We start from the raw sequence: 24,478 nt of genomic DNA, 5'->3' as shown, positions 1-24,478 counted from the left end.
AATCAGATTAAATATGTTCTTTTGAAGATTACAGAAGGATGAAAAGGATAAAAGGACGTCTGAAGACACTGAGAAAGCCGTGGATGTGGGTGTGGAACCTGACCATTCTCTCTTCGAGTGAACCGATAAAACCGGCTGGAGAAGAACGCCAACAAAATCCGACGAATGCTACACTTAACTTTTGAAGGCAATGCTATAAGCACGGGGATGTTTCCAGAAACAGCGCACGTCACATCATTGTAGCAAACAAATCAAATACGCAATCAGGAAATGCAGCCGTGTTCCCAATAAACAAACAATAAACAAACAAACAGATAAATCTGTTCGGTGTCTAACCGCCGGTCAAGGTCGTGGGCCAAACAAACCACCAAGCAAACAAATAAATTTTCCTTCCACATTGACACTGCCAGCTTCACATTTTAATATATTTATTGTGTAACTAATCTAGGTTAGAACTAAATTCTGGAAGGATTCCATTAGAATTGTATAATTACCTAGGAGTGGAATGAATCGCTGTAGGCAAATACAGCGTGTAGACAGATAAATTGGAAGCAATGAGTCATATCTTAAAAAATAAATGTAATTTAGATACCATATATTTTTTCTAGTCAAAACAAGTAATACGATGCAATAATAATAATAATAATAATAATAATAATAATAATAATAAACTGGGTCGACAGAATCGGACGATGTAGTGCAAATAAATATTTCTCTCAGGGCAAATATTTGCGCCTGCTCCCCGAAGCGATGGTGGGTGTGATTATTTTGAAAGGCTTGTCATCTGCGGCGGGGCTGGATGCCGGCCGTAGGTGGCGAAGGGGATGGAGAGGGCTTTAAGTTAGACCAGAAGAAGGGCAGGCTTATTACGGGGTTTTGCTGCTGCGCAAGTATCGCCGTGGTCTCGTAAAATGGCACAAACTAACTCATTATTATTCTAATCTCCAGGATTTGAGCGTGAAGAGGTTGAAACGGAGCAGATATATACACGAACATAACTTTTTGCAGGACTGGCCGTTATCGGGATAAAAGCAGATCCTGAAGAATGGATACATACTGTATATAATAAAGAGATAGGATTTTTTCCAACTCGGAGGACTGCGCCACCACGCACACGGGATTGTTCTCCTTTCCCCAGTTTTTTGTGGAATTAAATTTAAATTTTAAACGTAGCGCCCGGGATTCATCACTTTTCGGCGGAAGTATTATACTTTTCATAAAACCTGTTGCGTGCAAGGATGGCTGGACCTATTCTGTATGTACTGCTTTCAGTTATGACTTTGTGTGGATGGACCAGGAGTGCGAGCTTCCCCCAAAGATATAATCTGTACTCGGGACAGAGTCAGTCCCAATCGTTTACACAGAATGGAGTGAAGGCAGCTAGCAGACACAGGTAATGCCAATCCATATTCAGTCCCCTTAAAACATACTTTGCATGTTTCCTAGAAACCCGAGGCTCGTTTATTTAGTCTCTTTAAACAGGTCCTTCAAGAATTTTATTTCTTGTTGCAGTGGACTGCTTATTTGGACGGGCTGTTAAAGTCCCGTACTGCATACAGGAGCGTTATAATACGTGAATCTGATACGATGTCAGAGCGCTGGATCCTTCGACGTAAATAGGTGATAGTAAGTGATAGTGATAGTAACATTTTCCGTTTTCCCCGTTTAATTTTGCATATGGGTGCAAAATTTATCCACGTGCATTGGGGTTTGTCTGGCATGTAAACTGACCGTACCTGCTAAACCCTGCTGGACGCCAGCAGCATCTGTAATCCGTCGTATTTTATGAATCGTGCCGTCCTTTGTAAGGGGAATATAGACATACTGAAGTAAAAAATTAAATGTCATTTCTGTAATCGCTGAACACCCAAAGCACTCTCAAGGTGACAAAGTTGGAAACAGGAGAGTTCATCATATAAAACACATTTTGCATACAGTTACACATACTGGCTCAACCTTACTACCTGTGCTGGTTGGTGGAGTTCATATCCATATTGGCATCCTTGATAAAAAATAAGCAAAAAATATAAATAAACAATACTAGCCTACTAGTGTTCTGTAACTTTGTTTATGGACTCTCCTCTTTCATTCAAACCTCATGTTTTCTCTGTTTTTGTGAGTGTTTTTGCCCAGTTAATCATTTCTTTGTGTTTTTTTTTTTTGTGCGCGGGGTGGGGGGGGGGGGGTGGTCAGTGTCCACTTCAAGCAAAGTTTTAATCGCCTAGCAAAAGCAAATGGGTTTTGGCTAAAATGTTCCTGAGCCAATTTGAGCTCGTTATGCTGTGGAAGTAATAAGGGCTCCAAGACAAGTGGAAACAAACATATTCCCAAGATCCGTCTCTATGTTTAACACTAGGTGTAGTTTTCATTTGCGCGGATACATTTCCCTTTCAAAGCCAAACCCAATTCTGGTAGATTTCGGGAAAGTTCCTCTACTGAGCCCCGAAATCTGATTCCAGTTCTGGGACCATTTACCAAATAGTTGTCATGGAGGGAGCATCTGTGGCTCAGACCCACTTAGTTACCTGCCGAATATGGTTCTTGGGATTTACGTCCTCTTCAGTGCTCCCAGTGCATGTAGAGGAAAGACACAGTTGTATCCACTATGACTCAGAATTTCCACTGTTGTCCATCCATCCATCCATCCATTTCCTATACCCGCTTGTCCTATGCAGGGTGACAGGGGCCCGGAGCCAATCCTGGAAGCTATGGACACAAGGCGGAGAATAACCCAAACAGTGATGGATAGAGTTGGATATCATGAACTCATTTTGCTGTAGTAGTCTTGTGATCTGATTGCAGTAGGATGGAAACACTAAAGGTCCTTCAGTCTTTCATATTGATTTAACAGCTAAGTAATGAGCCTGCTCTCTCACCTGCCGGGCTGCCAGATCAGTCATCGTGTTGTGAAGCCGGTAGTCAAAAATCTGATGGCATCAGAATAAAGCATTAAACATTTTGGCTGCATTTCCCGCTGACCAATGGCGTGATCACAGTTGCAAAATACATGTAGGAAAATACAACAAACAGGTCACATCCCATTACCAGAACAGACCCATGCAAGTAAGATAACCAAACCAAACCAACTGACCGGCTTAGTTATCAAAAATCAGTTGAAAAGTATGCTCTGTTTTTTCAAATTCTGGGAATCAGAAAGTCTAAGGAAGGCTATTTGTATTTTTGTTACATATAATTCATTGATGCATACACCTGCTATTTACCACAGCAAGTACTGAGTAAACATTGATGTCAAGTGATAGTTCAGTTCAGATTTATTAACACAACTGGCACAGTGAAAATGAAACAGTAACTGTGAGTATGACTCTTGTATTTAATGATTTAGCTATTTCTGGACTCTGAATTAGCGATTTGTAATGAAATGACGTCATACACAGGCCCTATCTGGAGGTTTGCATGTGAAGTGCATTGTCATCTGCATGTTGTCCTGCATTGTCAGCTGCATGTTGTCCTGCATTGTCAGCTGCATGTTGTCCTGCATTGTCAGCTGCATGTTGTCCTGCATTGTCAGCTGCATGTTGTCCTGCTTTGGCAGAGCTCGGATTTTAGGGGCAGACCTTGCTATCTTCATGGATTGTGTCCCACACTGGAAAATCAAATGTATTTCATTGCCCCCAGTTGATTTTTCAGGAGCTGCATCCTGGTGACTTTTATCTGTTTGTGTTTCAGCATACATTGTGTGTATTCTACAGGTAGTGCATTTGACTTTTTCTTATTGAGTTTTCTTTTTTCTGCCACGTTTGGTCCTGATCGTACATTTCTTTAGCTATATGATCTGTCACCTTGTAATGAAGGCATCATGCATGCGTTTTAAAGGAAAGCCACAAATTTTATCCGATTTATAAAAGTATGCATGGCTCAAATGTAGTGGATTTTATGGTGAAAATTGTGTAGACAGTGACAGCAGCTGGACTTCATTGTGGAATTTCCTTAGGCCAATCTTTTAGCCTTGAACTACGTCTAATCCACTAATACACACATACTATAGCCTAGATTCTAGGTCAGGTTAAAGTTAGTAAGATTATTTATGTTTTTAGCAGTGTGTGATCTAGTAATGGGAGTGGCACAATGCTTGGAGGGTTCAAGTCTCTGCTATGGCTCTATGTTTATGGATTTTGCATGTTCTCCCCATGTTGTCGTGGGGTTTCGTCTGGGTTCTCCTGTTTCTCCCCACGGTCCAGAAACATGCTGAGGTTAATTGGAGTTATCAAACAGCCCATAGGTGTGAACATGCCCAGCAATGGGTTAGTGCCCCATCTGAGGTTGTTCTCTACCTTGCTTGATCCCTAGGGTCTCTACCCCCCCTTCACCCTGAATATGATAAGCAGTTACTGAAGATGGATAGATAACTTCGTAGTGAAATATTTGCTCATGTTTATAAGTGATGCCTGGATGTAAAATGTTTGTTTGAGCCCTTATATATTTATCTATATGCAATATACTGTCAGGGTCTCAGGTGTCCTGGAGCCTATCTCAGATACTTTAGGGTTCAAGGCTTGGGATAGCCTGGTTGGTATGTCAGTCCATCACAGGGCACAGAAATGTACACACTCAATTTAGCAACATCAGTTAGCCTAACTGCATGTCTTTGGGCTGCAGGAGATAAGCCACATGACATGGCGAGAAGATGCATGCAAGCTTCACACACAGAGCAGAGGCGGCACTCGAACCCCTAACCATAGCGGCGTGAAGCACCAGTGCAGCCCACTGAGCAGGAGATGAGATAGCTTGTGGAACATAAACACACTCACACCTCTTGGGATATCTGCATGGTTAAAGGTTGGCTGTGATATAGAAAAGGGCGTCGTGTAAAAGGCATGGCCATAATTTAAAGGCACTCAGGTTTATCACTATAACCAATGTGCTCTGGTGCTGGTGATATGGTCTGGGGGGTGGTACTTGTCCCTAAAACTCTACTAGGTTTAGCCTGTGGAAAGTGAGGGATAGTGCTGAGTGGAGGGTTTTGTCTCCAAGAGCAACAAAAGAATAATAGAAAAGTTTATTGCATAGTCCAACCTTGATGGTATTCTGCAGCCAGTTCCATCTGGAGATATTTATCTACATAACGCATAAAAGCATTCTTTTTTTTCCTTTTACTTGGGATGTATTCTGAAGCACTCAGTATGCAGGGGTCATCAACGGAGTCATTGCCCATAAAGCAATCTATCTCACTTAGTAAATATATGTTTAATGTCTATTTAAATTATCTGTAAGGATATTCTTACAATCGAAATGTTTCCGTTTTTAGAATGGAATGCATGTAGTTGTAGAGGTCGGTTTCAATCTAAATTATTTTTTATGGTTTATTGAAATCCATGAGGATAACATTCATTGTAGATTGTAGGGGGAGGGGCATTTACTATGTAAATAAGTCAAAACTGGTAGAACTACAGAAGTCTGTAGTGTTTAAGGACACATACACATACATATGTGTGTGTGTGTGTGTGTGTGTGTGTGTGTGTGTGTATGAGCGGATTTACTAAATAAACAGGGAAAAAATAAATCATGGTAATGTCATTTTAGGGATTATATGCAGACTTGGTACCAAGAATAAATCCTGTCAAGTTCTTTGACTTCCACCCCCCACTGCTGCTGATGATTTTGAAGAAGGAAGAGGGGTGACCTCCTCAATACTATCAGTGTAGGAATGCAATAAGCCCCTGAAAGAGGCAGCACATCACAGGCCAGTGTTCCCAACACCGTGAATACCTCCGTTCTCTTGAGCCGATAAGGACACAAACTGGTTCCGGGAGCCACTTCTGAGGATTATCAGAGGGAGCCCCTTTCGATACTCATACCCCTTTTGATCCAACCTTTTGATCTCACGTTTGATCAGTGGGTACATTCAAGGCCGGACTTATGCAGTGCTAACCTGGGCTGTAGCTTTGGGCCCCAAGCTGCAGGGGCCCCAGATTGTTTTCTGGTTACAGCAGCATTGAATTCTGTGGGTAGGGTGCCAACAGTGACTTTAGGCCAGGGGCCCCCACCCCATAATAAATCAGCCCTGGGCACATTGCAATACAGTGCAGATAGGCTTTCAGTCTTATAACCTATTTTCTCTAGTTTGTCCAAACAATTTAACTTTCACCAAAAAACTGAATTTGTTGCACCTGCATTTCTGATTCACTGTTCCAATGTTCCAAACACTCATTCCTTCAGATGATATATTGTAGCCTGCCGGTACCGTTCCCCGCCTCCCTACCCTCCGTTTAGTTCTGCCTTGATCCGATGCAGTCCATGGTTTTTTAACTTTGGGGACTGCCAGCCTCTGTGGGGGATGAATTCCCTCCTTGAATAGTAGAGGACCTTGGCTGCTTGTCATCATCTCAGTGATCGGTCTGAACTCCATGACCCCGTCGCATGGAGGTAAAGCAGGCCCTTGAAGGGAAGGGGTACGTAGCGGAATGTGTCGCGTGAACAAAAGGAGTTACAGCAGGTCAGTTTGGACAAGACTCACCTTTTTTCAGGGCAGATTGTACTCATTTCTGTTATTTGAACAGACCCTAGTTAAACTGTAACTAGGAGTACTAAGTTCAGTCCAGGCAGTGTGTTGGTTGCCATTGTCGCTGGATTACTGAACCATTCCTAACGATACACACCTGTATATGAGTAATTCAAGTCATTTTAGACTGTTACCACCATATCCTAATCAAATCCAAGTCATTGTTCAAACTATTACTTTGAAGATAAAGAAAATTCCTTATAGACATATTTGCATTCATCTTTAAACTTTTTTTTTATTTTTTTTATCCAGTTCAGGGTCACATGCTACACACAGCCTGTTTAATTTAGTTGGAAAAAAACTGCACTTTAGTTAGCAAGGCATTGTGAAGATACAGTTGCCTAAGAAGTGTTTTATATTATTTAGTGTTTTAATAATCTGTATCTGCATGCAGATACAGACGCTCCTCTACTTTCAACTTACGAACTTTCAGACATACGAACAAAGAGGACTGTAAGTCCAAATTGTGTTCGTTGGGCTCCTGTTTCCTGTCCGCAACATTAAGTTTTTTTTCTGCACCTCATTTCCGCCTAGTACTACTTCTGGCCGCTACTTCCGCCACGCAGCGGCGTAGCGTGCGAACTCCCAGCATCCTAGTGCTTTGTAGTTGCTGTTGAATAACGACTTACGAACATTTCAAGTTACGAACAGCACTTCAGAACGCAACTCGTTGGAATGTACTGTAGAGGAGCGTCTGTAGTTTATTTTACATTACATGCTCGGTTAATTGCAACCATGTTATTATTATCTTATTTATTTGTTTGTTTATTATCATTTTTTTACATTTAACTGTACACCAGTATCCCTTTACGTAAAAGTATTGTCGTAAGACTTGCAGTTCATCAGTCAGCTATTAGAAGGCTCAGTCTTCTCCAGGTTTACTCTTCATGAAATGCAGCTTCCATTCAAAGAATGTTCAGAAGGGTCAAAGCTTATACAACAATGTTTCATGTAGATTTCTAATTTCTTTAATATGTTTTCTAGATATCAGTATGAAGTAAATATATCTTTTAGCCCCTGGTCATTAACTTGCATTTTTTTCTTTCTTTGTTTTTTAATCTTTATTTTTACATTTCCACATTCATAAATTTCTCGTCATTTGTATGTTTTCCATGCGTGACAGTATATACATCCGATTCTCAGTACATGCATCTTGATTTTCAGTGATTTCGCAATGTATGTACAGTGTTCACTGTTGCCAAATGATTTGTGCGCTAACAATAAACATACTCGACGTAGCGTGGGATTGAAATCGCATAGTTTTCTTGCCAAGTAGCATTTTCATTAAGTGTGAAACCAAAAGAAGAAAACAGAAACTCCCCAATGGCTAGTAATGAAGAAATAATGCAACAGCAACTAAACGTTACTTGCTGTTTGGCACATCTTTAGCAGCTCAAAAACAGATCCGCTGAATTAACCAGCGTCAGTCATCTGGCAAAGGGCACAGCCCATTAAGTTTGGTTATACTATGAAAAATAAAACCTTTGACTGGTGCTTAATTATATACTAAACATTGTAAATACATTAAATAAATGGCGACTTTCACAATAGGGTTATACACTAGTTTATATACTGATGGTTTGCTATTTACAATTCACTCTTTGTGCTGAAAAACTCACTTATTTATCGTATTCTGCATAGTGAAGAAGTACATCATGCAAGAGTGGTCAACATCTGGCTATGAGCAAACTGCCCATGACGCATATTGTTAAGGTGTTGTCCCTGACTCTAGGGAAATTGTTTTAAACTGAACCCTCCCTTCATCTGGTTAGCCCTGCACTGATCTGCGGTTGGAGGAGTATCGACCGCTTATTAGGAGAGAAGATGTTAATTCTACCTGCAGTCTAGACTAGTGGGAAGACTCGAGGAAGGAGTGGGTCTCCAAATGGGGCAGGAATGAAACAGCAGTGTAGGGTGTTGCACTGAGCTCTCGGAGAATTCTTGATTAAACAAACCATGTTGTGATGCTTTTACTAGTATGGAAATTGACAGTAATGGAGTTTGTATAGTCATCTGATGAAAGAAAGGGTTTCACATGACATGATATGACGAGATTAATTTGTACCCTTACAGATTTGTTCACAAGAAACTGAATTGTGATAGCAGGGGAGATCAAGGAAGAACTCACATATAATGTTTAATCCTAAAATAGAAGTAGTTTCCAGTAAATGTGATGTCATTACTTAAAATCAAGGCATTTGAAGGACGATTCACATTGCCTACTGAAACAGAAACTTTTTTTCTTTGATGTCTAATCCCAAAAGTGAGATGGTGACCAGTAAATGTGATGTGATTATCTAGGATCGTGGCATTTTTGAGGAGGATGCATACTCAAACTGCTTACTCAAACCGAAAACCAACTATGGGAAAAGGGGAATTCCTGTAAGCCTAAAATCAACCAGAAGCACAACAGTTTTGTTTCAGCGTGTTAGCAAAGTCCCCTGGCTGTCGTCCAGCTTGACGTCATGCGAAAATGAAACCGGGGAGCAGGAAAGTCTCCAAGAAAAATGTATGCATCTTACTGTTTTATGATTAATGCCTGGATAAGCTGTTATCAGGTGAATGGAATTGTCAGGCAGTTATTAATATGGACTAATTGGCAGCAGTTATCGTAGTGGCCATGGACTGACATCTGTGATCGGCCTTTTAAGTCTGTGTAGGGCACCACTGTTGCTAATGAGATTCAGTGAATTTAGTGTGGAATTTACTCAAAATTAATAATTGTTATTTGTTGCAGAAACTGTTAAGGCATCTATGCTAAAATTGTATAAAGTAATGTACAACCTTTGAACCACTGGATTTCTATGCAGATTCATATTCCGATAGTTTATTATTCTATAATCAGATGGGTTTTTTTTCATCCCTCCCATTCTGTTTGCTGGATGTGAATTGATATGAGCCACGCTTGCTGGATGCATTAATTTCCCTTTGGCGTTGATTGGCTTCTTTTTTTTTTTTTATACTCGATGCTGTTCGCAAATGTGTTTTTTACTTGAAATTACTTTGAATCTGGTGGCGTGTGACCAGGGGACTGAAGACTGACTCCACCCCTCGGACAAAAGAGGCAGAAGCTGTGCTGTGAGCAAAACAAAGAAATGTATGATATGCAGCGTGAAGCCACATTTTCAAACAATCATTAAGGAGTGTGAAACACATATCTGCTCATCACCCTCGAAGTCCTCAAGCAGCCGGACGTATCTGTGCTTGTGTTGTCATACAAGTTGGACATAGGAACATTCTTCAAGCATGAAAGCCTCCAGTTTGTGGAGGGGTGACAAAGGTGAAAATTTACCTTGTCTGTATATAGGATAAATATGACTGATAAAACCATATTACTTGTTTCTGTTAACCAGTGGTCCAGCTTTTTGGCTCCCTTCACCGGATTATGCGTCCTTGTGAGTTAGTTTTGGATGCATGAGGTTTCTTAATGGAAGTCATGCTATAGACTCTAGCTACGTGAATTAAAGCCACACCCTCCAGTTTTTCTTGAGACTGTGCCAATGAGGTATTAAGTTTGATTGTCATGCTTAGCTGTGGCATGTTAATCTGTCCTTATTCATGAACTCTGACCACTGACCACTCTTGCACTTTGCTGATGCAGTTTTATCCTTGTTTGTCATATTTTGTCATGATGTTTGAGACTGGACACATTAAATACTACTACGCCTTTTCTGCCCATTTCAGCAATTCCAGAACCGACTATTGGACCTCTTTGGAGCTCTCTTAGTTGCTTCATACCATAGTGCTTATTGTCAATTTACATGTAACCCAATATGACTCACCTTTGAAGCCACGTTTGTAATTATAAATTCTATAGTACTTTTCAATGCGGCGTTTCTGTTATTTTGTCCAACTCCTGTATGTCTTTATGATAGGCTGTGATTTAAAATATACAGGTATGCATTGACTTATGTCTGGATTTCTTCCTGGAAGTGAATTGCCAGTCAGTCTGGTCATTATAGAGGAGAGACCAAATATACTTCGTAACATATATCATAAACATTTAACTAAACCTCTATGATGGCAGCACAGTGGGTACGGGTTGGTTCTATGATGGCAGCACAGTGGGTATGGGCTGGTTCTATGATGGCAGCACAGTGGGTATGGGTTGGTTCTATGATGGCAGCACAGTGGGTATGGGTTGGTTCTATGATGGCAGCACAGTGGGTATGGGCTGGTTCTATGATGGCAGCACAGTGGGTATGGGCTGGTTCTATGATGGCAGCACAGTGTGTATGGGTTGGTTCTATGATGGCAGCACAGTGGGTATGGGTTGGTTCTATGATGGCAGCACAGTGGGTATGGGCTGGTTCTATGATGGCAGCACAGTGGGTATGGGCTGGTTCTTGCCGCATGCTGCCACATGGCAAAATACATCCACTATTCACTACATCCGCTTTGGACGTTTCTCAATAAATTTTATTAAGGCTGCTATGGATGACTGTACAGTGAACCAATGGGTTTTGCATTTGGCCTAAATGCCTCCCGGACATTAATCTAAAGTAATCTTTTTTAGTATAAGGGTGAAATCTAACCTGTTGACATTGGGTGTATGGCAGTAAAATAAGGACCACAAGCTTTGCTGCTGCTGTTTCACTCTCTTGCAGATGCTATGGGACGGCTGTGTATAAACCTCTGTCCATTCATCGCCAGGAAGTGAGGATGTCATGGGTCATAAACGCCAATTGAGCCATTGGAAATATTTCAGATTTAAAAAAAAAAATCTGTCAAAGGGGAATCTTATTGTTCCCGCGTGCTTCCCCAGACTCAGCGTCGCAATATCTGTCCCTGTTCTTCCCAGTACTATATTAAGCAGTTACATGAAATTGGGGGTAATTACTGTTGGGTGGGGGGATAGTAAATGTCTGTTTTCTGCTGGAGCAACACCAAATGCCAACAGCTCCTTAACATCAGCTGCCTCTCATCAGGGGCAGAGTCACGGACAATGGCCTGAGTGTCTTCTCAGGTTAATGCATCATGGCTTTACTCGGATGGTCAGTGTAATTAGAAAGACACGTCTTTCAGCATCTATATCTGCTTATCTGAAATACTGAGTACACCAAGGAAAATGTTTCCTTGACAGGTAAATGCAATGTAAGTTAGATTTGTTTGTAGAATACCTTTATTGAGTTTCTGTTACATACACATTTTACACATATATTACTGTCTAACTTGTTAATCACATGCCTCGTGATCCTCACAGAGTAAGAGGATAAAACTGAGCATAAAGAGTCACAGTCACGGAGTACTCAACTGGGTGGCTGAAACAAAATCCTGGTCTGGAATTTTACTTTCTGGACCTGAACTATCCACTTCTGACTACACTCTTTTCCATTTTCAGTGCTCAGTTTCAGCTACATAAATCAAAAGAGAATACTGTGGCACTCCTCATAGTATACAACCTACTGTAATTGAGATTAGGTGACACCATTCATAGCAGATAATTACCCAGCAAAGCTGGCATCTAATCCACACAGACACACCCATGTTTACTGTACATGATGCATTGTGAATGAAATGGAATAGTTGTGCAGGTATTGGATGATATTAAAGAGATTTGATATCAGCACATTTCTTTTTGTGTATGAACTCAACAAATTCTCTCCTTTGCATAATGGAAGTTCAATGTAGAATACTGATCAACAGTGATGAAAGGACTATTTGCAGATTCTCCACGATTCCCCTTTAAAGTTGTCATGGCGCAGCATGATTTAAACATCTACAGTATCCACAGCTGCCTCACCAGCTCAGAGGCATCGCATATACCACACAGCAAGCCCATCCAAGAAACAAGGAAGGCAGAACATACCAGCATATTTTGTGCCTGTGGGCAGTTTCATTACATTCGCTTCCCAGTTCGCTTCTCAGCAGCTGCTCACTCTTGTAAACTAATGGTGGAGAATAAACTGTCCTCTGGGAAACATTACAAATCCTTCTGAACCAGAACCAGAACCACTTAGCACATTTTCCCAGAGCTTCCCCCACCAAAGTGAAATATATTCTTTCTGATGTTTAGAATTTACATCTACCTGCAGACACAGATTCTAAATACAGAATCTACTACTGGCCAAGAATAGCAGCAGCTCTGGCTGGGAAGGAAACAGGTTGCCATGAGAGGTTGCTGGTGACATTAGGCAGAGAATCATCTATCACTATCAGGCAGCCTTTTTTCCTGAGTTACAGTGAGCCCAGCTATTTTAAGTGAAGCCATACATAAATGGGTCACCCAGGTCCTGTCCTGTCAAGCACCACAGAGCTATCAGCAGGAGACATGTCACCACGAGCCAGCAGTGCAAAATCTCTTGATAAAAGTCACCCAAAAGGAGCCACAAGGACCAGAAATAACCAATCAAGCTGAAGGTGTGTGTGACCTTCACAAGAGGCTCACCTCAGCCCAGACGGACATGCTCCTTAAGCATGTGAATATCATGATATCATGAACTCAAACACAATATGAAATCATGAAACATTGGAATAACAGTAACACAATAAAAACTAAATCAGAATTTCTTCTGTTCTCCAAAACGTTACTGATATTGTGTTGGATGGCTAGATGAACACCGATTTGGTTCCCAAACGTCTCCTCAGGGGCACCTCAGCCGTTCCATGTATTCGTCAAATTTCACCACCAGCTCAGTTAATGGAGTTAAATACCTCAACGAGGTATTGATTAGCCAAACAGGGTGAGTACTAGACGTCAGAATCAAAAAATATATTGGGTGTAACTTCCAATACTGGATTGACCTTACGAGTAGTTTTGACATGGCAAAGGTGACACACTTTGACAGACATAATATCATAGTTTTACACCAAGATGAAGATCATTTAAATATAATTTTCTTTGACTGCTTAAGACTTATGCAGAATACTATACATATTATTGAAAGCCAGGGGATGTCAGCTGCTTGGTCACCCAGAAAGAAAGGTTATTCATTACAAACCTAATTTTTCAACCTCTAACAAGGCTTGCCATTGCTGAGATGCTTTTCTGAAATTCATTTTCCTGCCATCCATATGATACTCCCAGATGATGACCATCTGTTATGTCATCCTTGGGTCCTTCTCAGTACCAAGAACGCAAAGATTGTACTTGTGGTCCTGGCAAGACCGGTCTTGCTAACTTGCCTTCCCAAGAATGAACTTGAGGCACAATGGATTATGGTATTGGTCTCGTTCGGCAAGGATGCAACTGTAGTATCCTTGGTATTTGGGGCGGGAATGACATTCAGGTTTTTTACTGTTCTCCGTACTTCTGTTCTTGAATATTGGAAATGGTCGGCAATGGAAGATGGCATAAAACGGGTACGTGAGAACACAAGTATGGTCAAGTGTGCACATTGAGAGACATCCCTTAAGTTGATTGACTGAAACCAAGCTGGCGTGTGGGAAACACAGTCAGATACTCCCCAGTCTCCACAAGTGGCTTATGATGCATGGGTCTCCTTAGACAGCAAAACAAAACACTCAAGTGCATGGGTGAGTACTCTGAAATAACTGAGTACTTGAACAAAATGCTTCACAAGTAGAACTCTCCAGCTATGACCCCTTCGAACTGAACAACTGTGCAAACCTCCACTGTCTTTGTCCTGAAACATTTCATATTTCCAGTTTACTTTTATTTTGATGCATCATTGACTGTATGCTCCCTGCTTATAATAGAGACCATGTCTCTTGACATTTCATACTGTAGTTATTTTGTTACCGGTGGATAATTAAACTCATTTCTAGATTCTAGATTTTTAGATCAACTGCACTGCCTATAGCGTCAGATAAACAGAACCCAAATTTTCTTCATCCTGTCTGGCGGTCCTGCCATTTAATGCAGCTAATGTCTTTTATTCTGCTACTTCAAAGTGTAACTATCTGTTATGTATATGCAATGCTTTGGAATTACCACTTGGATATTATTAAAGCTGTGAAAACCACTATGATGCATGTACACACGCTCAAGTACCTCTGGCAGAAAGATTCAAAATAAAACCAAGCTGGAAGACCTATATAACATCAAGATCTATAGCTCTGTCAGTACATAATTGCAATTGTTTCTGTTGGAAAACGAAGCAAATTGGATTTACACACATTACTGAACATCTGAGGATGGCAAGAATGTCAAGCCTGAAAGAAATTCCTTCTACAAAAAAAGAAAATTCTTGTTGCTGCTGATGTTCTTTTCCATGCTCTTAATTTTAAATTGTTTTCTTCTTCTTTGAATTCATACAAGGATGCTAAAGTTAAAATGCAAACTTATGAGTAAACTGTTTATCAGACAATTTCTGTTATCCGTAGTTTTCTAAAAATCATTATGGATACATGTTCAGACTCCTGCCTGTAGGTTCGTGCCTAGAAAAATTTCAGAAAACTTGTCCCTTAGCACTGGTACTTTTCAAATAATTAATGTGTTTGATTAATGCATCTAAATAAAAAAGGCATTTTACAATCATAGAAGTTCTTTAATCCTGTTGAAACTGTACACCAGTGTCTCCCAATCTAGTCCTTGGGGACCCACAGACAGTCCACGTTTTTGCTCCCTGGGAGGAAGCAAAAACGTGGACCGACTGTGGGTCCCTGAGGACCGGATTGGGAAACACTGCTGTACACAATCATATACACAGGTAATAAAACTGCTATGTTTAAATGACCTGAAGTCACTTTTTCTGTCTCTCTTCACAGAAATTGGTGTGCATATGTGGTGACCCGGACCGTGAGCTGCGTGGTGGAGGATGGAGTGGAAACCTACGTGAAACCAGATTACCAGCCTTGTTCCTGGGGACAGGTCCAGTGCTCTCGTGTGGTGTCGTAAGTTTTATTTTCACTCCTGTTGCTTATGCATGAGAAACGGTGCAACAAATTGTGTTATACAGGAAATGAAATGTCGCCTCCCCGCTCTGCATGTTCCTCCCATGTTGAGCAGGTTTGCACACGCAGTACAGCGACATGCTGTCAGGCGACATGGCACCTCTGAACGGCCCCTAGCGCGTGACTGGGTGTATGTGCGCGTAACTGGGTGTATGTGCGCGTGACTGTGTATATGTGCGCGTGACTGGGTGTATGCGCGCGTGACTGGATGTATGCGCGCGTGACTGGGTGTATGCGCGCGTGACTGGGTGTATGTGCGCGTGACTGTGTATATGTGCGCGTGACTGGGTGTATGTGCGCGCCCTTCAGTGGACCGAGGTCCTGTCTAGGGTGTCTCCTGTCTTGTGCCTTCGAGGCTCCCCAAGACCCCGAATAAGCAGTTGGAAGATGGATAAATTATTTAATTAAATCTTTTGTACAGATATGAAGTCTGACTGGGGACATCTTAACATTCACCTCCATTAATGATATGCTTAAAATAAACAATAATAAAAATTAACAATAATAAAAATAGTACTTGTATTAATAGTAGCAGTAACAGCCCCCGCAGCTGCCTCGACTTAGCAAACCTCTTTTTTATGAGTTTCTTCCACATTTCAAGAACTTGTGCATTTATCATGGCAAATGGGTGAATGTCATTTCTGCTCCGCATACATTATTGTATCCCCAATGAGCTGAGCTCCTCTGTATGTTATTAACCACAATGGATTAATAATTGTCCTGGTACCTCCTCTGTGGAAAAAAATAATCTGAGCTGGTACATCACTGAGACCTTCATATGAAAACTGGCAGCAGGACAGCTGCGCGGCAGATGTGCACGTATTTCTAAATCAGAACTTACACGACCAAGACAGGGGAATTGCTTTTACATGTGCAGGAAATTAGAAGTGCAAAATTTATTCTCTCTTTGGTAAAATAACAACAATCTTAAAAACAAGCTATTTACAAATACGTTTCATCAGTGTACTGAGTGCACGCATGAGTCTAAATTTATTTTGGGGTTTGGCATTGATGTTTTATTGTGTCCATTTATTGGACCCCCAAGACTCTGAAGGTCAGATAGCTTAGAACTGGAGGGAAAAGTCTGTATGATTTTCAGCTGGTTTTATACTCCTGACAAAAGTTGAGGGAATACATGCTGCCTAATAAACACAGAAAAGGCCTAAAGCAGTCTTCTGATAAGAAAACTATGGAAAACAATAGTTATTCTCTGATGTGGTGCAGAAATTCATATGCATATTGCTTTGTAATATAGCCAATGTTTTGCCCCAGAATTCTGAATGATTTTTCAATTGTTTTCTTTTGTTGAATCTTTTCCTTCACTGGTTTTTAATGTTTTTAAAATAAATTATTGGATTGTGTCCATTTATTCTGTACTTTGAAAGTATACAATAAGGCAGAAGTTTTCAATTATTCTTTTTTATCGGCCTAGTCCATTTTCCGATCTGGAACAACGCTGCATGCCAGGGTGGGGGAAGGGAAGGGTCAGCTATATAGCAGAGGGGGGGGATTTCTTGAAAAGATTTGCCTTGGTGGTGGTTTTTGCAATAATAAAAATAAATTTAATGTGTTATCAAATTATGGGTTTATATAGGGAAAATATAATGGGAAAAGCAAAGAAGCAATTAAGCAGGTTAATAGTTAAGTATGTTGTTCTAACTTTGAAAAGCATAACTCCTCCAGAAACTGATTGCTTCGTTAGATGCTCTTGTGTCCACAAGGTTGTATTTTAAAATATCCAGAACAGCTCAGTAATGAGACATTCTAGTCATATTTGTGGAAATCATTTTCAGAGACATATAAAAACACTCTACAAGTGATTCAACAAATTCACCGGGAAATCCATTGTCTATATTTTACTAAATTGAGATTTGTGTTCTTTTTTTCTCCTGTAGGTACCGGACATACATGAGACCCAAGTATAAGGTGGCATATAAGATGGTAACAGAGATGGAATGGAAGTGTTGTCGTGGATACACTGGAGATGACTGCAGTGAGGGGCCAAATGGAGGGTCAGACACCCAGATCTCCACAACCAGACCACGGCCCAACCCTTCCAGTCCAGTACACACTGGTGCTGGCAGTAGCACTGGGCAAACGGGTGGAGGTAAATAGACATTCCCTATCACTAAAAAGCCTGTCATCTAAGGTAGGAATCACAAGATGCTGAGAGTAATCTCTAGGAAATAAATCCTGCTGCAAGACTGACTCTGAGCTGCTTCTTTTCAAAACTCCACATATCTATCTGTTTTAGGAAGAGGAGATAATGATAAAATTAAGCAGCTGGAAGAAAAGATTCAGAGTTTGACTAAGAACCTCCAGGACCTGCAGTCCACTTTGCATGGCATGAACAAGAAGATTGAGGAGGAAATGCAGACGCCTGGTTTCAGTGGAAAGACACCAGCTGATGCTGCTCAGCCAGAGATGAAGGCGACCATCCACAGCATCCAGACAAAACTAGACCAACTGGACAACAGAACACGTGCACATGACAAAACTCTGGTCAGTATCAACAATCACCTTGTCAATGGCAAGAGCAGCAGCAATGACTTGGATAACAAGAGTGGTGGCAGCTGGTTAGACACACTAAAGGAGGAGATCCTCAGAGAACTTGAGACAAGGGTTACTCACTCCTGCTCTGCCTGCCAGTCTGGAGTAGATGACCTCAAACAGCAGCAAGAAGAAGACCGTGAGAGGATCCGTGCCTTGGAGAAGCATGTCTATACCATGAACCAACAACATCGTCAGGCCCTCGAAAGCCTGCGGCAGGACCAGACTAACTATCAAGACTGCTGCAATCGTGTGGACGACATTAAAGGAAATCTTGACGATTTAGATAGGAAGTTCACCTCAGTATCTGAGACCTACAACCGGTTAGATGGAGAGTTATCTAGTGGTGCAATTGCAAGAGAAGATAAATTCAAAGATCTGTTGGGTGACCTTGAAAGGAAGCTTAACAGTACAGCACAAAAGGTAGAGGAGAAATTTTCTTACATGGAAAGTGACCTAAAAGATTATTGCCAGAGGGAACTCAGTGACACACGGAATGTGCTTCTTGACCACTTTGATGATATAACTGCCAAAATACCTGAACTTGAGGTCGACATCAATATCCTTAAAGACACCATTTTTGATCACGATGAACGCTTGGTCCGAATTGAGAATATGACCTCTGACATTGATAGCAGGCTGACATCGGCAATGACCACCTGTCTAGAATCCTGCCAGCCCAAACCTGTTCCAGGAGAAGATGAAGCTACTGAAGATACAGTTAAAACACTGCAGTGGAAAGTCATAGATAATGAGGGTGCAATCAGGAGGTTTAATGATAGATTGAAGGACATAACAATGTCAGGAGACTCTCTCATGGACAAAGTTGTTGACCTTGGGCATGATGTCCGCAAGATTAAAGCCCTGACTGGAGAAAATGGGGAGCACTTTAACAGGGTAGTCACAGAAATTGAGAACTTGGGTAGAAATGTAGAAGACTGTGAAATCTGCAAGTCAGTAGCAAAAGAGCTTAGCACATTGAGGAACAGTACTAACAATGCCCTTCAGAGATGGCAGACAGACATCAAGAACATGCACAACAGAATAGACTCTGATGAAACTGCTTGCTCTCAGGTGTGCTCCAACTTACAGGAGGAAGTGGGAAAACTGAAGGAGGACGTACAGAAGTGTAGTGGACACTGCAAGATCAGTTTAGAAGAACCAACGGGAACAGGAGACCTTGAACCACAAAAGCCCCTAGATGGCCATAGTGTTGTTGGAAGCACGTTAAATGGTAACTTGAAATCTCTACAAGGGGAACTGTCTGGGGTCATCTTAACATTCACGTCCATCAATGATACGCTCAAGGGCCTTGAGCACACCGTCCAAAAGCACGACAGTGTCATTACTGACCTCAGCAACACAAAGAACAAGATCATCACTGAGATAGACAAAATCCAGCAAGAGCTGAGCGAGCACATGGAGGATACCAGAGGTCAGTTTGACCACATAGATAAAGAAATCCAGCAATTAGGGAGGAACATTTTATTGGAGATGGGTGACTGTAAGCAGTCAAAGGATGGGTTAGAGAAGAGACTTTCCAAAATGGAGACTGTCTGTGATCGGCTGGACACACTTACTGATAACATGCAAAAAATAAAAGAAGGTCTAAACAAGCATGTCACTGGACTATGGACTTGTATCAATGAGCTTAATGCTACCGTCACCTTTCACAGTGGATTCATTGACACGGTTCACAACACAGAACTAAGCGGCATTCATCGCAAGATCAAACACCTTAACTCTTCTTTGCTTCACATTCTCAATGAGTTCCAGAGTTTCTCCAGCCAGGATCATGTGGGTAAGTTTTTCGTTAAATAGTCTGTAATACCGTTTGATTCTACACTTAAAGATATTCAGTATATGTAACACTGTATCTCCCCGTAAGTCCTATGAGAGTGGTTTTTGAACCCTGTGGGGCCCCTTCTCGCACGTACCCAGTTCACTCTCTTTTCATTGGCTGTGCCAGATAGTCGTTTGGCCGTAGATGAGACTTCCAGGCTGTTAAGCCATAATTCAGCCTGCGTCAGGTATTGTGTTCCCTCAATGTGGGTGGAAGTTTAGACTAACTGCAAACTGGAGTCTTTTCTTCTTCATTCACGGGCAGCAGTCAGCAGGCCTCTCTCTCTGAGTGCTTCTTACAAACAGCACACACGCAGTATAGGAGTACCTCTCTGGCAAGCAATTTGCTGTCTGCCCCGTTTTGAAATGTCTTGTACCGTCCAGCACATTCAGAACCCTCTCACTAGAGAACAGAGCTGTAACTCTCACAGAGATTACATAGCACTTTGTCACCTGTCCTCAGGCTCTCCAACCCCCCTTTGGCCACATGACCCAACAGTTTACATCTCTCTTTAACAAGGATCTATATAGGGGGGTGGGGCAACAGGAGCACTTGCCCCAGCTAAAAGTTTATTGGGCCCTGGAGTGCCCCTGCCCTGTCACTCACTGATGCAAAACATATCATTGGCTAATTATAAGGTTAGCCTCTGTATGAATTATGACCCCTTTTATGTCCTAAAAAATCATAGAATCCTAAAATCGCTTACTACTACTTACTACGCCATACTAAATCATTCCCTAACTTCCGATTCACTCACCAGGCTGAACTATACAAGTAATCCATCATGTTATTTGAGATTACTGTTTACATGCCAAATCCAGGGGGCTACATATACTAACTAATATCTAAATGAAAGATTTTATGAAAGTAAGGTAGAGATGTGTCTCAGGGGATGATTAATTCTCAGTTACCATGTTTCCATTCAGGGCTTCCCGGTCCTCCAGGCCCTAAAGGAGAGAGAGGGTACCTGGGACCTCCAGGACCGAGAGGGGCTCCAGGAAGGGACGGGTCACCAGGGAGACCAGGAGATGAGGGTCCAAGGGGACAGCCAGGTAAACCACTGTACCTCATTACCACTGTACCTCATTACCAATGTACCTCATTACAACTGTACCACATTACCACTGTACCACATTACCACTGTACCTCATTACCACTGTACCTCATTGACAAATGAGAGAGCACACAGTCACTGGCACTTAAAGATAATTTCTGCTTACATCTGCCATGGGAATAAAGGTTTGCCCTTTTGTTTGTAGTTCTGGTATGATTCCATGTGTTGAAAATAATGTTTTGTTTCTTTGCCTCTAGGGCCGAGAGGAGAACCAGGTATGTTCTCATGTTTCTTCTTAGAAGCAACTTAGTTTTACTTAGTTTGAATCTGAAGAACATGTGACCTCCTATCACAGGTCTGTGGCGTCCAGTCAGGTTCCTGGCATCATATTGTGGATGCAGTGTGATTTGAGCAAGGATTTTCATTTTAACCAATGAGATTTGTAATTCTACTTTGACTCATTTTTTATTTTATTGGAAAATAATGAAAGATGGTGTTTATTCATTCTTTAGGAAACAAATTCTGTGTCCATCTTCCAGTGACTTTTCCTGGTCAGGGTCACGGGGGGGCTTATCCCAAGCAGTAACGGTACACCCTGGACAGAATGCCAGCCCTTCACATAACACACACACCATCAGGCAATTTAGAGATGCCAGTCATGTCTTTGCACAGCGGAAGGAAACTGTCACGCCCAGCGGACTCCCACATGACACGGGGAGAACATGCCAACTACATATGGTATATATACACACGGAACAAGCAGTACTAGAAACCACAACAGTAGAGAAGAGAGGCAGCAGTGCTCAATATAATAAATCATTTAAATTGTGATTTTGTAGTAGTTCTAGTTTGTGCATATTTCCATCCATCCTTCTAATCATTTAATCAATGTCAGTATATACTAATTTGCCGTATCTTGTTCCCTAGAGATAAAAGAACACAATAATGTAAAGATGATACATTTAAGCTTAATCGCAGGTTTTCTTAGAAGGTGTTTAGTTAGAAGCAGTAGTAGCTATAGGTATTATAACTGGCCAGTCAAGTCTCATTAGACAGAAGCTGTTAAGGCCATAGGGGGAAAAAAAACTTGCATTTAAAGGCAATCAATAAGACCAGTGCTGGGAAAATTGTGACAGGCAAAACGTGTTGACGTGAAACCTGAGTAACTTTATGTGGGCAAGGGTCATTCCTGGGCAGGAAGTTGAGGAAGGACTGGGGAAATCAAGGCCATGAATACAGTCCACCGCCTTTGACCACGTGTTTACGGTCAATGTTTACTGTCAGTGGTGGGTTTATAGGTGCTCAGTGTGGAGTCGGAATCGGAGTCATATGCATTCCAGTTCTACCGGATTGGTTTTGGTTCTGGTAGTTAATATTATGTAACTCTTCTGATTGACCTATAAAATGATGAACTTTCTTTTTCATCCCCCACAGGTCTGGCTGGGGCTGATGCCCACGTACCGCAGTTGTCCTTCTCCGCCGCCTTAACATACCCCAAGGTTACTTCCGGAACGATCATCTTTGACAAGGTCTTTGTTAATAAGGGTGATTTCTATAACCCACAAACAGGTAAAAAGGACTAGTGTGTTTCTTTTCATATATTACATCATATTTTGATGATGATTACAATCATATTAATGCAATTTTCTTATGCTTTGCACATTGTCCTGCATCCATGCATTGACTCAAACTGTGATTTTCTTTTAGGAATCTTCACTGCTCCTCTGGACGGGCATTACTTCTTCAGCGCTATTCTGACTGGCCAAAAGAATGTGAAAATCGAAGCAGTCTTGTCCAAGTCTAACTATGGCGTAGCCCGTGCAGACTCTGCTGGTTACCAGCCAGAGGGTCTGGAGAACAAGCCAACGGCCGAGGTCAAACCCATCCCAGGGTCTCTGGTTGTGTTCAATGTCATCCTCCCCTTGCAGGTGGGAGACACGGTTTGCGTGGACCTTGTCATGGGCAAGCTAGCCCATTCTGTGGAACCGCTCACTATTTTCAGTGGGATGCTCCTGTATGAAGACATGTAGGAGACACTCAGCCAAGCGCCTGCAAGCCGCAGGGTCACAGTCTTGGGAGCGATGGACTAAATCCAAAATGACACTAGAAATACTTTTTGAGGTTTTTTTTGTTTCTTGTTTAACTTCACTGACAAACTTTCTGGACCACTAAAAGGCTTGGATATAGTAGAACCCGGAACAGACTTTACAATATTCTAACTGCCTTTTAATCGGAGAAATATTCTAACAGATGCTATTGCAGGGTCTCCTTCTCTTGCCATTATCGTTATTACTGTATTACATAAATTATGACTAATCTTCAGTGCACCAAAGCTGTCTTTGAAGCCTTGTCTTTGATTATGCATACCTCACTTAACGGTCTTTTAAAAGTTAACACCCATAACTGGTTGCTTATGGGCTTAAGCTCCCTTGTGGCAGAGGGGGAAGGCATGGAAAAAACGTAGCATTTTTTTCGATGCAGTCGTTATGGCAAAAACCAAAAAGAAAACCAATGAAATGGACACACCTTGCGCCAGAGGCCTTATGGTCAAGAGCTGCTTTTGCAAGTGAAAGAGGCCAATTTAATATATCTGTGATCGGTGACTGTAATGGTTTCCAGTTTTTCATTGTACTGAAGAGCCCCAGTCATAAAAAAAAAAATGAAAACAAGAATGGATGTGTTATCATACTTTTGTAAAACCAAAACAAAAATTAACTAAAGAAAAAAGGAATTCTAAATAGGCATTGCGTTCCTAAAATATCAGAATGACATCATAAATTGAAAACTTCCTTAAAAGGTTTATCCAAAACCAGATGTCCAACAGGAAGCAGTTTAACTTGACTTCTCTAAAGATTAATGTGGGGACATAATGGGTTTCTAACTAATGTGTGTAACAGTACTTGTGAGTCTGACATGGTCTGTTTCGACATTGGTAGACCCACACTGATGTTTTTCCATTGTCTTTGTGAAAATTTGGTTTTGTCTGTACTTTACTCACATTTAACATCTGCAATCATATCTGCATATCATAGATAAATTGCCTGCTGGTAGAATCTAGCATTCCAATGTTGCCTATAGTCTCAGTGTCGGGGAGGACAACAGGCAAAGTCTAGAGGATCTTCTGGACTGTAAAAAGATTGCAAAGAAATATAAGAATCCTTTGTTCCATATTCAAGAGACTACAGAACACTTTCTGATTCTCAAGAAAAATAAGTATTGGTCATCTAGCCGATAGTTCACTGAGTGGTCCAGTTACTTTTGGCTGCACCCCAACAGATGATGTGACCAGTCATTTGTCATTGGTTTTGGTCTTACTTTCCTTAATAGCTTATACTATCTGCAATAAAAAGGAAGATATGCATACCATTCCTGTAGAGTATTACATACCAAGTAGCTGTACATAGTTATTTTTTTATGGTTCATACAGTCTCACTGGTCTTCTAAAATGTGTATGTTGGTTGCTGTGTGGTTCAATAAAAGGTATTTAATTTTACACACCTGGGAAGACCAAATGTGTGTTTCATTTCCACCAGTCAAACAACCTCTGCAATAGTAACTGCTGGGTGTGAAAGCAACAATGGAATATTTTTTTTGAATATTACAATGGAACTTTGAAAGTAATGGCTAGGATATTTAATGGCTAGGATATCTAATG

At 41.3% G+C, this 24,478-nt stretch overlaps 1 protein-coding gene across 1 annotated transcript; it reads left to right on the top strand.

Annotated features, from left to right (window-relative positions):
* Window positions 1-798: 798 nt before the first annotated feature.
* emilin1b (elastin microfibril interfacer 1b) lies at window positions 799-24,320 on the top strand. Its single transcript, XM_023838772.2, has 8 exons — window positions 799-1,393; window positions 15,191-15,316; window positions 17,272-17,483; window positions 17,631-19,727; window positions 20,696-20,821; window positions 21,081-21,098; window positions 22,258-22,392; window positions 22,531-24,320. The coding sequence occupies exons 1-8, from the start codon at window positions 1,239-1,241 to the stop codon at window positions 22,851-22,853; spliced, it is 3,192 nt and encodes a 1,063-aa protein (XP_023694540.2). The 5' UTR covers window positions 799-1,238; the 3' UTR covers window positions 22,854-24,320.
* The last annotated feature ends 158 nt before the right edge of the window (window positions 24,321-24,478 follow it).

This window comes from Paramormyrops kingsleyae, chromosome 14, assembly GCF_048594095.1.
Source record: "Paramormyrops kingsleyae isolate MSU_618 chromosome 14, PKINGS_0.4, whole genome shotgun sequence".
Lineage (NCBI taxonomy): Eukaryota > Metazoa > Chordata > Actinopteri > Osteoglossiformes > Mormyridae > Paramormyrops > Paramormyrops kingsleyae.
Note: the sequence above shows the minus strand (reverse complement) of the source record. Positions and strands in the feature narration are given on the sequence as shown.